Source organism: Meles meles, chromosome 6 (genome assembly GCF_922984935.1).
Source record: "Meles meles chromosome 6, mMelMel3.1 paternal haplotype, whole genome shotgun sequence".
NCBI classification, from domain to species: domain Eukaryota; kingdom Metazoa; phylum Chordata; class Mammalia; order Carnivora; family Mustelidae; genus Meles; species Meles meles.
In genome coordinates, this window is record NC_060071.1 from 55,180,325 (window position 1) to 55,195,150 (window position 14,826).

The 14,826-nt window shown below is 37.2% G+C and overlaps 1 protein-coding gene across 1 annotated transcript; it reads right to left on the minus strand.

Moving 5' to 3' along the window:
* Positions 1-2,252: 2,252 nt before the first annotated feature.
* Positions 2,253-3,200, minus strand: LOC123944314 (olfactory receptor 4K3). The gene has a single exon (XM_046009293.1). The coding sequence runs from the start codon at positions 3,198-3,200 to the stop codon at positions 2,253-2,255; it is 948 nt and encodes a 315-aa protein (XP_045865249.1).
* Between the last annotated feature and the right edge of the window lie 11,626 nt (positions 3,201-14,826).

A 14,826-nucleotide genomic window follows, 5' to 3' on the forward strand; every position in this document is an offset into this window, starting at 1 on the left:
ATCTATAAAGAACTCCTCAAACTCAACACCCAAAAAACAGATAATCACATCTAAAAATGGGCAGAAGATGTGAACAGACACTTCTCCAAATAAACCATAGAAATGGCTAACAGATGCATGTTCATAGCAGCAATGGCCACAATCACCAAACTGTGGAAAGAGCCAAGATGCCCTTCAACAGATGAATGGATAAAGAAGATATGGTCCATATATACAATGGAGTATTATGTCTCCATCAGAAAGGATGAATACCCAACTTTTGTATCAACATGGATGGGTCTGGAGGAGATTTTGCTGAGTGAAATAAGTCAAGCAGAGGAAGTCAGTTATCATATGGTTTCACTTACTTGTGGAACATAAGAAATAACATGGAGAACATTAGGAGAAGGAGAGGAAAAGTGAATTGGGATAAATCGGAGGGGGAGATGAAGCATGAGAGACCATGGGCTCTGAGAAGCAAACTGAGGGTTTTGGAAGGCAGGAGGTGGGATGATGGGTGAGCCTGGTGGTGGATATTAAAGAGGGCACGTATTTCATGGAGCACTGGGTGTGGTGCATAAACAATGAATCTTGGAACACTGAAAAAATAAAATAAGATTTAAAGAAAAAAAAAGAAACACATTTAAGAGTATCCCATTTTGACTTTACTAAATCCAATAACCTTTCAAATAATTTTAAACAAGTGATAGTTGCAATTTACAGTTGTACAGATTTAGTACACAGACTACTGAGTCAATATAGTTAAGATATTCATTCACTTATTTATGATTTTAAATATTTACCCTGCTATACATCCAACCCCCCCTCCATCCATCTGTTTTTCCATTTATCTGCTCTTCCATTCCCTTAATGATTGGTTTATCTTTTAACTCTTTACAATATGTTTATCCCATTGGTCATCTCTATATATTTAACTTTCTTTATCTAAACCCAACCTAGTATAATATCACAATATTATGAAAACTTTGACAAAGGCTGTTGGATAATTATTTGTGGTTACAGTTAGTCCACTTATATGCATTAAACATTTTTCCTATGTGTAACTTTCAGAATGACAATGACCAAATGTTCTTGAAGATAACCTAGCCCTTGTTCAGTTGAGAGAGACAGAGATGGAGGGAGACAGAGAGAGAGAAGACAGGCACATTCTAGGACAGACTCTGGCATCATATAGATATATGAACTTGGGAAAGTTACTTTATTACCTGATTCTCAAGTTCATCATCTGTAAAATAAATAGATACTGTTAGATGATTTCTATGTTCTAAAAACTCCAGTTATTAACTATATCAAATATGTTGAAAGACCACTATTTCATAGGTTCCTTAAGTCAAATACTGTGTTTAACCAGGGTGAAAATGGCAAAGATCCTTTAGGACATCACTATTTATAAGATACCTTTTGATTATAAAAACAATACAACAAACATAGCTCCAAAATAACTTGTTACTGCTTAGAAAATAAAGATACATTTCTCTTTGCAGATGAATGACCTAGATCCTGCCCCTAATTAGCATGACCCTGAAAAAGCTGTGTCCTTGGGTCTTAGTTTCATCTTCTAGAATGGGAGTGTGGCTGGAACTTGCTGTGTACCACATATTAATATTTAATATATATAAGTACAGGAATTTTCTGGAGTTAACTATACTGTTTTAACATTGGATAATCCTCTAGGGAACTTAGGGACAGAATATAAATAAGGTACATTATTACGCTCATCAAAGATGGCTTATAAAAACATTAAATACCAACTATTTTTACTTACGAAGAACCTTCCACTTTTTCCTGACTTTCGAACCAAAATAATCCATTCATCAGTACCTTTGTCAGCAATAAAAAAATCTCATTGTAACTTCAGTGTATGGGCTACTATACTAGGTGTTGGTGCTTTCACGCTTACCTCTTTTCTTAGAGGTTATTACAAGGGACTAGGAGAAAAATCTACTCTTAAAGCATGCCTATGTCTCAGGGGAAGGAATACTCAAATAAATGTTTATATCTGACAGAAGCTGAATATTCCAAAAAGTGGATCTCTGTGTGGTAAATGCTGAGTATAGGTTTGATGGTGCCCTGTAGTTAATGTTATATTGTATGAGGAACAATTAACATGACCAGAACTCAGTAACTGCTGAGACTGATTACATACATCGTTCTGCCATAAACTTATCAGTTTCTGCAGTAGCATTCCTTTGTTGATCAATTGAATGAGGAGGAAAAGTGCAGAGCAAGTATTTAATTTTTGTATGAGGAAATCAAGGGGTAAGATCAGTCTTCCTAGACTTAAAGATATGTCTGCTAAGTTTTTTCATGGAATCCTTGACATCTTTATTTCTAAGGGTATAGATCACTGGATTCAAGAGGGGAGTGAAAATGGTATAAAACACTGAGAGCACTTTGTCTATTGGGAAATTTGTGAAAGGCCATACATAGATGAAAATGCATGGACCAAAGAAAAGGGTCACAACAGTGAAGTGGGCACTGCAAGTAGAGAGTGCTTTAGAGGACCCACCAGAGGAACGTTGCCGGACAGTGACCAGGATGATAGCGTAGGAAATCACCAAGAGGATGAAACATACCAGGGCAATCATGCCACTGGTTGAGATCATGAACACTCCCAGAATGTATGTGTCTACACAGGCAAGTTTGATCACCAAAGGGAGGTCACAAAAGAAGCTATCCACTTCATTGGGTCCACAGAAAGGCAGATTGACAGTAAATGCTAACTGACTCAGAGCATGGAAGATGCCAACAATCCAGGAAAGTGTTACAAGCCCAACACACATTCTTCGGCTCATGATGGTTAAGTAACGTAAAGGTTTACATATAGCCACATACCTATCAAAAGACATAGATATCAGCAGTACAATCTCAGCACCCCCTAACAGATGCAGAAAAAATATCTGAGTGATGCAGCCTTCAAAAGAGATGGCTTTGTGTTCACTGAGGAAATCTGCAATCATTTTGGGGGTGGCGAATGAAGCCAGAGACATGTCAATGAAGGAGAGATTGCCCAGCAAAAAGTACATGGGTGAGCGAAGGCGTGGCTCTGACAGGATGGTGAGCACAATAAGGAGGTTACCCAGTACAGTGGCTGCATAGACTATGGAGAAAAACAGGAAATAGAAGATCTGGAGTTCCCAAGAACTGGAGAGACCCTGTAGTATGAATTCAGTTATGATTGACTGATTATTCCAGGCCATTCAGTCTGATTTCTGGAAGGACTCTGACATTTCCAGAGGGAGGAGAACTAGGAAAAAATACAGTGATCAAATCCAAAATGAGATTTTTTTTTTTTTGCATGAAATAATTTAGTGGCAGCCTACTACCAAATAGTTCCCTGTTTTAACACTTCCCTGCTCACAGTGGTCAAATATTTCCCCATGGACTTTCCAGATATCTTACTTGATTCAACTGGAGATTAATTCTTAAGACTTAGAAATTTGCTTTTAAGATGAAAATCTTCATGAAAGAAATAAAAATTCAGCTATTTGAAGACTTACTCCTCAGTTTATAAATACATAAAGAAAATTCACAGCTAACTTCCAACAAGTTTTGAAAGGAGAGGGAATGGTAACCTTTTTCAAAACATCATGATGACTGGAGGACTGGAGTGAACAACATTTGAGAATCATGATAGACGATTAGTGGGAACACAAAAGTGGAAAGGAATGTGGGCACTGTCTTCTTACAGTGATTAGGATAAAGGAACAGAAATAAGGGGAGGGGAAATGGCTATGGAGAAACATAGTATGGTCTGATTTTCCAATGGAGATTGTCCAGAATAAAAATGAAACAGCCTTTCATTTTCAGTTCTTCATTCCAATTACGCAGACATGAATAACCCCTGTTCCAAACCATCAAGGCCAAAAATTTTTCAAAGGTTGGTGAACGTTATGTAGCTAGAGTTTGAAGGTTTCATACATTTCCAAGTATATTTTACATTGAAAGACCATCAAGTAACATGCTGCCTGAAATTAGATATTTTTTAACTGCTAGATTTTATAGACTTTCACCAAAGCAGTTTGAAGCAGAAAACTCTTCCTGTTTCAGGAGTTCACTTGAAACAAATAGGAGACAGGTTTATATATAGACAGAAGGGATAATGGTGAATGTAGGAGAAGTTAAATAATACTATATGCCTCAAAAGTTAAAACTAGATTTCTTAGGTAGAGTTTCTACTGAGATCTGAGACTCTACAACTGCACTGAAAGCCAACTGAGAGGATGTATACTTAAGATTCATGACAAATTCCTTTCATGTTGCCACTAAACTAAGCTTTTTTTTTTCCTTTCTCAAAACCCTGCCATAAGTATATTTTAAATGAACTGTTCTTAGACTAACCAATTTATACATGCAATTACCTGTACTTGTAGGCTTTTTTCCCCTCTGAAGTTTGGGTGTCCCTTCTTTAATCCCACATTGTTCTTCTGACTTTATCCATTCCAGAAACTTTTAGATTTGTTTCTGCACCCACATACCTGATATTAAAATGGATGTTACAGCTCTCACTTAAATTGGCATAGCAGAAATAGCAGCAACCTAAGATTCAGAAAATGTGAATTCAAATCTTGTCCTGAATAATTTACAAAATCAACTGGTGCCTTGATTCTTTATAAATAATATAAGTGGGTTGATCTGGATGATTTAAAGATCCTTTCCATGCAAGTATTAATACCGCAAAATTCAGCTAGTACCTACAAACAATGACAATTGCTCCAGAGTGACCTCAGATCAATACTGCACTTAATTTCTAAGTAAAGGAGGCTCACAATCCTTGGGACCTTTGTATTTATAATGCCTTTATTAGTAAGAATTGATTACATGGCATGAAAAAGACCAGCAGCTGCTTGGGGAATAAACAGATGTTCAAGTTGCAGTGAGAGTTATTAAAACACTCAAGTTAGTTTTGTCAGAATTAAAGATGGATCACAAAATATGATTGTTCTTAAGTGCTTATGATTTACTTATGTACACTGTATGGATATTGTGGGGCAGGGAAGCCATAAGGGATAACTACTTTTTTTTTGGACCACAGCAAAGTCAAGTAAGATCTATTAATTTGACTTGTGGAATTACAAATGTTATCTCTCTGTTCCTCCACTAATTTTTTTTTTTTCCTCCACTAATTTTTAAGGATAAGGGTGTGTTTCCCTGTTTGGAGAAAAATTTATACTGTAAATAATAGAATCAATGAATGGTTGAGAGTTTAGGTTTTATAATATTCACTGGAATCATTACAGAGTAGGGGAAGAAAAGAGAATGAAAAGTGAAGAAATAGCTGACACATTCTAAGTATATAAAGGACGGTGAATGGTTATCAAGTCCTTAGTATCTCTATGTAATCAGCATAATAACCCATACAATTTAGATGACTATTAACTATTTCTCTGTTAACAATAAATTTTAAAATATTTACATAGTGCCTAGCTTGTACTCATAAGGTAAAAGAAAATAATCTGGTGAAACTACATTATATGCAGCTGGTGTAATATCAAGACACTGGATGTCAGATTTGGAGGCTTGGGTTCACATCACAGGGTAAGATTTTACTATATTACCTTGAATACATTACCGCATTATTTTCCATTTTAATTTCTTCATTTGTAATGAGAAATATAAAACATACTCGGCTTCAGAAAAAAATACTGGTTTTTGCAGTGAATTTTAAGTGAAATAATATGAATTTCAAAAGATAGGCTAATCAAAATCACCTCACACCTGTTAGAATGGCTACTGTAAAAAAAGGATAGATAACAAGTGTTGCCTAGGATGTAGAGAAAACGGAACTCTGGCACACCACTGTTGGTAATTTAATTGGTTCAGTCACTTGGAAAACAATATGCAGGTTCCTCAAGAAATCAAAAACAGAACTACCATAAATGATGTAGCAAAGTCACTTCTGAGGATATATACAAAAGAAATGAAATCAGGATCTTTAAGAGATATAACAATCCTATGTTCAATGTAGCATTATTCACAATAGCCAAGATATAAAAACAACTGAAGTATCAGTCAACAGATGAATGGATGAAGAAGATGTGGTATATACATATGGAGGAATATTATTCAGCCAGGAGAAAGAAGGAAATTCTGCCATTTACAGTAACATGAGTGGACCCTGACAGCATTAGGCTAAGTGAAATAAGTTAGACAGAGAAAGAAAAGTGTTACATGGTATCACTTACATGTAAAAATCTAAAGAAGTGGAACCTACTGAAACAGAGTAAAATGGTGGTTACCAGGGATTGGAGAGTGGGAGAAATGGGGAGATGCTGGCCAAAAGGTACAAACTTTCATTTACAAGATAAGTATGTTTTGTGGATCTAATGCAGAGTGTGGTAATTATAGTTAATACTGTATTACATACTTGGAGGTTGCTGAGAACACATCTTAAATTTTCTCACCACAAGAAGAAATGGTTGGGGCACCTGGGTGACTCAGTGGGTTAAACCTCTGCCTTCGGCTCAGGTCATGATCTCAGGGTCCTGGGATCGAGCCTTGCATTGGGCTTTCTGCTCCGTGGGGAGTCTGCTTCCCTCTCTCTCTGCCTGCCTCTTTGCCTACTTGTGATCTCTCTCTGTGTCAAATAAATAAATAAAATCTTTTTTAAAAAAAGATATGGTAATTACATGAAGTGATGGAAGGGTTAGGTAACTCTGTGGTGGTAATCATTTTATAACATATAAATGCATCAAATCAACAAGCTGTATTACCTCAAACTTATATAATGTTATGTATTAATTATATCTGAGTAAAACAAAAAAAATTAAAATAAAAAGGACTTGAATCCTGTAGATTTTGAAAATAGCTTCTATTAAACCCTGGTGACTAAAAAATAAACTACAAACCAAAATTATAGATTTTCTTAAAATTCATGATAATAAATATATAACATCTCTGAATCTATAAAGAATATTTAAAATTTTGATCAGAGGAAACTGTATAGCTTTAAATACATATCAAAAATGAATTAAATTCCCAACTCAAAATTTAGGAAGAGAATATAGCATAAGCCAAAATAAAACAAAGCTGAAGAAATTAATGAAATAGCTAAGAGGAATAGAATTCAGTTATAAATCAAAATCTCAGTTCTGTAAAAAAGCTTCTTTGAATATATCTGGGTTGTTAGTTGTTACTTAGATTAGGGACTCTATCAGTCAGAAATCAGTTTAGGAAGCAGAGCCACTACACATTATAGGATAAGGGATTTAATCATAGAAACCAGACCTTGAACAGTTGTGGAAGGACCTGCAGAAGTGAAAATATGAAATGAGTAGTTGCAGAATGAGAGGCAACACCTACAAGTCAATCTAAGACCAAGCCCATCTAGCCAATGAAGTAGGGTCATAAAAAAGAAGCTGGTAAAAAATTATGTGAAGCTGTTCCTTCTGTGCATAAGCAACAAAGCACCTGGTCATGTCTTGTGGCTCCTATAGATCCTCAAGTCCAGCAGTCAGGAAAAGGAATTGGGTGTCAGAGAGCAAAATAGGCAGGAGCATGTTGGCATGTCTGCTGCACCTGCATGTTATCTAATGTACAATGATCAGAGCATAGTGGCTACTGCTTTATGCTGATCCATCCCAAACAAACTTCCTTTTAATATTAACCCGGAACCTGCAGGGAAGGGAACTGAGGGAAATGCAGTTCTTACATAACCATGGTGACAACAGAAAAATGCAGTATACTTACCCCAGTCTACAGGAGAAACTCAAAAAGAATTAAATTTATTAGGGAGCTTGCCTGGTGCTAGAACCTCCAGGATGGGTTATTTGATGCTCAGCTGGAGTAGCTTAAAATGGATGGGGACTCTCTCTTTCCACATGGTATGTTATATCCAATAGCCTTAACTTATTTACACACATGATGGATATAAAAGCTGCCTGGCCCAGCTCTGGAACTCAAGCAACAATCCCATAGCCACTTTTCATTATGCAGAGCAATTTACAAGGCCAACAAAGATTCAAGGGGTTAGGCAAAAACAAAACAAAACAAAACCCATTTATTTGAATGAGATGTAAAATATTCTGGTTACTGTTTTCAGTATGTCACTACCCACTCTCAGGACACAATTATTTACACTCCTCCCAGATAGAAAACCTGCCCACTCAATTGCAAGACCCCCAAAGTCCCATGCAATTTGGGCACGATCTTTTCATTGTACCCACTCCAGATATACATGTAGCTCCTTGGGTGAAGATATTCTTAACTTGGGTATCTCTGAACTGCTCTATTCTTAACATACTCAATATATAATGATGAGACTATGATCAGTTAATGGGTGTGGCAATGCAAAAAGAAGAGATATAAGACAAAGCATGCCCTGGCCCACAGCTATTCTGAAATATTTCTGGGTACATTTCATCAATTTCCCTGACTCAAGTGTCAGGAAATATTTCTTGACTTGGGCCTGGTTCTACCTCCCCTGGGGTAGTCCTCTGATCCACTGAATTAAGCAGCTCTTGGCTCCAACCTATGAATTATTTTTCTTTTTCCGTAGGAAATGGTCTATATTTTCTGCTGAGTAGTTCCCTCAACCTACTTCAGGTCTACAAAAATGTGGAGCCCCAGAAGTCCCTTTTAATTCACATTTGTTTTATTTTATTTATTTATTTTAAAGATTTTATTGATTTATTTGACAGAGGTCACAAGTAGGCAGAGAGGCAGGCAGAGTGAGAGGGGGAAACAGGCTCCCCACCGAGCAGAGAGCCCCATGCGGGGCCTGATCCCAGGATCATGACTCAAGCCTGAAGGCATGATTATCTGTTTTGTGTGTGTTGAGTTTGAGAAGTTCTTTATAGATCCTGGATATCAACCTTTTTTCTGTATTGTCATTTGCAAATATCTTCTCCCATTCCGTGGGTTGCCTCTTTGTTTTGTTGACTGTTTCCTTTGCTGTGCAGAAACTTTTGATCTTGATGAAGTCCCAAAAGTTCATTTTTGCTTTTGTTTCCTTGGCCTTTGGAGACATATCTTGAAAGAAGTTGCTATGGCTGATATCGAAGAGGTTACTGGCTATGTTCTCCTCTAGGATTCTTATAGATTCCTGTCTCACATTGAGGTCTTTTATCCATTTCGAGTTTATCTTTGTGTACGGTGTAAGAGAATGTTCAAGTTTCATTCTTCTACATATCGCTGTCCAGTTTTCCCAGCACCATTTATTGAAGAGACTGTCTTTTTTCCATTGACTATTTTTTCCTGTTTTGTCAAAGATTATTTCACCATAGAGTTGAGGGTCCATATCTGGGCTCTCCACTCTATTCCACTGGTCTATGTGTCTGTTTTTATGCCAGTACCACGCTGTCTTGGTGATCACAGCTTTGTAGTAAAGCTTGAAATCGGGTAACGTGATGCCACCAGTTTTGTTTTTGTTTTTCAACATTTCCTTAGCAATTCAGGGTCTCTTCTGATTCCATACAAATTTTAGGATTATTTGCTCCAGCTCTTTGAAAAATACCGGTGGAATTTTGATCAGAATGGCATTAAAAGTATAGATTGCTCTAGGCAGTATAGACATTTTAACAATGTAAATTCTTCCAATCCAAGAGCATGGAACGGTCTTCCATCTTTTTGTGTCTTCTTCAATTTCTTTCATGAGTGTGCTGTAGTTCCTCGAGTACAGGTCCTTTACCTCTTTGGTTAGGTTTATTCCCAGGTAACTTATGGTTCTTGGTGCTATAGTAAATGGAATCGATTCTCTAATTTCCCTTTCTGTATTCTCATTGTTAGTGTATAAGAAAGCCACTGATTTCTGTATATTGACTTTGTATCCTGCCACGTTACTGAATTGCTGTATGAGTTCTAGTAGTTTGGGGGTGGAGTCTTTGGGGTGTTCCATATAAAGAATCATGTCATCTGCGAAGAGAGAGAGTTTGACTTCTTCCTTGCCAATTTGGATACCTTTTATTTCTCTTTGTTGTCTGATTGCCGTTGCTAGAACTTCTAATACTATGTTGAACAAGAGTGGTGAGAGTGGGCATCCTTGTCATGTTCCTGATCTCAACGGGAAGGCTGCAAGCTTTTTCCCATTGAGGATGATATTTGCTGTGGGTCTTTCATAGATAGATTTTATGAAGTTCAGGAATGTTCCCTCCATCCCTATACCTTGAAGCGTTTTCATCAGGAATGGATGCTGGATTTTGTCAAATGCTTTTTCTGCATCAATTGAGAGGACCATGTGGTTCTTCTCTCTTCTCTTATTGATTTGTTCTATCACATTGATTGATTTGCGAATGTTGAACCAACCTTGCAACCCAGGGATGAATCCCACCTGGTCATGGTGGATAATCTTTTTAATGTGCTGTTGGATCCTGTTTGCTAGGATCTTGTTGAGAATCTTTGCATCCATATTCATCAGTGATATTGGTCTGAAATTCTCCTTTTTGGTGTGGTCTTTGCCTGGTTTGGGGATCAGGGTAATGCTGACTTCATAAAAAGAGTCTGGAAGTTTTCCTTCTGCTTCAATTTATTGGAACAGCTTCAGGAGAATTGGTGGTATTTCTTCTTTGAAAGTTTGGTAGAATCCCCCAGGGAATCCGTCAGGTCCTGGGCTCTTGAGGCTTTAACCTACTGAGCCACACACACACAAAATAATAATAATAATAATAATAATAATAATAATAATAATAATAATAATAATTCACATTTGTAACACATCTTTCAAAATGTTGTGAGCTCTCTACGTAACAGATGGTATTTACAAGAAGGATGAAGAGAGGGAAAGGGTAGATCAAATGTGTATAGCATCAGGGAAAGCGGGAGAGGAAGAGAGGAGTAAAATATAGTTACTAATTTAAGACTCTCTGGATTGTAGTGTAATGTTTAGGGGTTTAGATTTGGGTTTTAGGGGCACCTGGGTGGCTCAGTGGGCTAAAGCCTCTGCTTTCGGCTCAGGTCATGATCCCAGGGTCCTGGGATCGAGCCCCACGTCGGGCTCTCTGCTCCGTGGAGAGCCTGCTTCCTCCTCTCTCTCTGCCTAGTTGTGATTTCTCTGTTGAATAAATAAAATATAAAAAAAAAATTTAAACTTCCAGCACAAGGGGCAATGTTGAATTTTTGGAGCTAAGGCAGGGGTAGCAAAAGCAGTTAGTGAGTATTACCAGTTCCCAAAATACATTTTATTAAGTAAAAAAATTGTATTCAAAAATTATACCTGGCATAATTTAACCCCAAGGAAAGCAGCTGCACAACTGTGCTGTGGTTTGTAGTTTATACCAAAAAGCTGGCACCAAGACCCGCTGCCCTCAGCCAGCTTCCCAGCTCCTATGCCTGGGAAAAGCACACCTTGTTGACACCTGTTCTTCCTGTGACCCAGTGGATCCTCAGACCACCCTGTCACTCCTGGGATTTTGCCCCACTTCACCACCTGAGCACCTTTAATCCAGGGACATCCCCCGCAGTAATCAACTAAAAAGTTCAGATTTTGCACTCCAGTACTTTATGGTAGCCTCCACAAGCAGGCTCTCTCCTCACCACTGCATCCGTAGTTATATCTCTCCCAAGTGAGTTTCCATACCTCTTACCTTCCAAAAGATGGTTGCTTTTCTACTTATAGACTTGAAGTTTTTGTTCTCTCAGACCTCCAATTGACTTCTTGGGTGTTCATAATAATTTAGTAACTATCTAAACTGGGTTTGAGGGACAAACTCAGAGCACCCTACTCCCCCACCAGCTTACCTCCTCCTGTGTAATACAGACATTGTAACAAAATTTGGTTTTCTAATCCATAAGCATGGAATGTCTTTTCATTTCTTTGTGTCATCTTGAATTTCTTTCATCTTTGTTTTACAGTTTTCAGAGTACAGGTCTTTCACTTCTTTGGTTTATTCCTAGGTATTTTGTTATTTTTGGTGCAATTGTAAATGGGATTGTTTTCTTAATTTCTCTTTCTGCTGCTTCTTTTAAAAAATTTATTTTAATTAATTAGTTAATTTTAAAAAAGATTTTATTTATTTATTTGACACAGAGAGAGAGAGAGAGAGAGAGAGAGAGGGTCACATGTAGGCAGAGAGGCAGGCAGAGAGGCAGGCAGAGAGAGAGGGGTGGGGAAGCAGGCTCCCTACTGAGCAGAGAGCCCAATGTGGGGCTTGATCCCGGGACCCTAAGACTATGACCTGGGCGGAAGGGAGAGACTTAACCCACTGAGCCAGCCAGGTGCCCCTCTGCTGCCTCTTTATTAGTGTATAAAATGCAACAGACTCCTGCACATTGGTTTTGTATCATGCAACTTTACTGAATTCATTTATTAGTCCTAGTAGTTTTTTGGTGGAGTCTTTCAGATTTTCTATAAATAATTTCATGTCATCTGTAAACAGTGAAACTTTATATCTTCCATATCAGTTTGGATGCCTTTATGCCTTTTATTGCTTTTTGTTGTCTGACTCCTGTGACCAGAACTTCCATTACTATGTTGAATAAAAGTGGGTGGGAGTGGACATCCTCGTCTTATTCCTGACCTTAGTTAAGTTAGATGTTACCTGTGGGTTTTCCGTATATGGCCTTTATTCTATTGAGGTATATTCCTTTAAACCCACTTTTTTGAGGGCTTTTATTATGAGTGAATGCTGTACTTTGTCAAACGTTTTCTCTATATCTACTGAAATGATCATATGGTTTTTATCCCTTCTCTTATTGATGTGATTGATGTATCACACTGTTGATTTACAAAGAGTGAACCACCCTCGCATTCCTGGAAATAAATCTCACTTCACGGTGGTGAATGATTTTTTTTTTAATGTACTGTTCATTTGATTTGCTAATGTTTTGTAGAGAGTTTTGCATCAATGTTCATCAGAGGTACTGGCTTGTAGTTCTCTTTTTTTGGTGGCGTCTACCTGGTTTTGGTATCGGGTGATACCAACCTCATAGAATGAATTTGGAAATTTTACTCCCTCTTTGATTTTTTGGAATAGCTTGAGAAGAAATGTGTATTAACTCTTCTTTAAATGTTTGGTAGAATTTGCCTATGAAGCTGTCTGGTCCTGGACTCTAGTTTGTTGGAAGTTTTTTTATTACTGATTCAATTTTTTTTGCTGGAAATCAGTCTGTTCAAATTTCTTATTTCTTCCTGTTTCAGTTTTGGGAGGTTATATGTTTCTAGGAATTAATTAATTAATCTGTTTCTTCTTTGTTGTCTAATTTGTTGGCATATTGTTTTTCACAGTAGTTTATATTTCTGTTGTGTTGGTTGTTAGTTTTCTTTTGTCATTTGTGATTGTGTTTATTGGGGCCCTTTCTTTTTTCTTGATGAGCCTGGCTAGAGGTTTATCAATTTTTTAAAAGACGTTATTTATTTATTTGAGAGAGAGAGAGAGAGCACGAATGGAGAGAGGGGCAGAGGGAGAGGGAGAAGCAGACTACCCGCTGAGCAGGGAGCCCAACACAGGGCTTGATCCTCGGACCCTGAGGTCAGGACCTGAGCCAAAGGAGGACACTTAACCAACTGAGCTACACAGGCACACTGAGGTTTATCAATTTTATTAATTTTTTCAAAGAACCAGATCCTGATTTCATTGATTTTTTTCTTTTATTTTTTAGTTTCTGTATCATTTCTTTCTTTAGTTCTTTTTCTTTTTTGCTTTCTTCCTTTCCTTTTCTTTCTTTCTTTCTTAGATTTTATTTATTTGAGAGAGAAAGAGAGAGAGAGAGAGCACACATAGAGGGAAAAGTAGAATTTCTGCTGAGCAGAGAGCCCAATGTGGGGCTCAATTCCAGGACCCTGGGATCATGACCTGAGCCAAAGGCAGATGCTTAAGCAACTGAGCCACCCAGTTGCCCTTATATAATTTATTTTTGCTCTAATATTTATTATTTCCTTCTGCTGGTTTTAGGTTTTATTTATTGTTTTTTTCCAGCTCTTTATGGTGTCAGGTTAGGTTGTTTATTTGAGATTTTTCTTGCTTCTTGAGATAAGCCTATATTGCTACAAACATCCCTCTTAGACCTGCTTTGCTGTATCCCAAAGGTTTTGGACCACTGTATTTTCATTTTCATTTGTTTCTATGTTCATTTTGAGTTCTGCGATTTCTTATTTGACCCATTAATAGTTTAGTAGCATATTATTTAACCTCCATGTATTTGTGGTCTTTCCAGATTTTTTCTTATGGTTGATTTCTAGTTTCATAGCACTGTGGTCAGAAAAGATGCATGGCCAAAAAAAAAAAAAATGCCATGGTATGATTTCAATCTTTCTGAATCTGTTGAGACTTTGTTTTGTGGCCTACTATGTGATCTATTCTGGAGAATATTCTGTGTATCCTTGAAAAGAATGTTTATTCTGCTGTTTTAGGATGGACTGTTCTGAATATATCTGTTAAATCCATCTGGTCCAATGGGTCACTCAAAGCTATAGTTTCTTTGTTGATTTTGTTTGGATAATCTGTCTATTGATGTAAGTGGAGTGTTAAAGTTCTCTACTTTTAATGTATTACCCTTGCTATTAACTGTTTTATGTATTTGGGTGCTGTCATTTTAGGTGCACAAATATTTACAATTATTACATATTCTTATTGCACTGTCCTCTTAATGATGATACAGTCTCCTTGTCTCTTGTTACAGTGTTTGAAGTCTATTTTGTCTGATGTAAGTATTGCTACTCTAGCTTTCTTCTTATCACCATCTGAATGATAAATGTTCCTCCATTCCCTCACTTTCAAACTGCATGTGTCTTTTGGTCTAAAATGAGTCTCTGTAGGCAGTATATGGACAGGTCTTTGTAGTTTGGTTGTTTTTTATGTTTCATCTTTTGACTGGAGGACTTAGTCCATTTGCCATTTTAATTATTATGTTCCTTGGTATGAACCTCCTGGGTTGATTTTTTTGGTGGAGCTC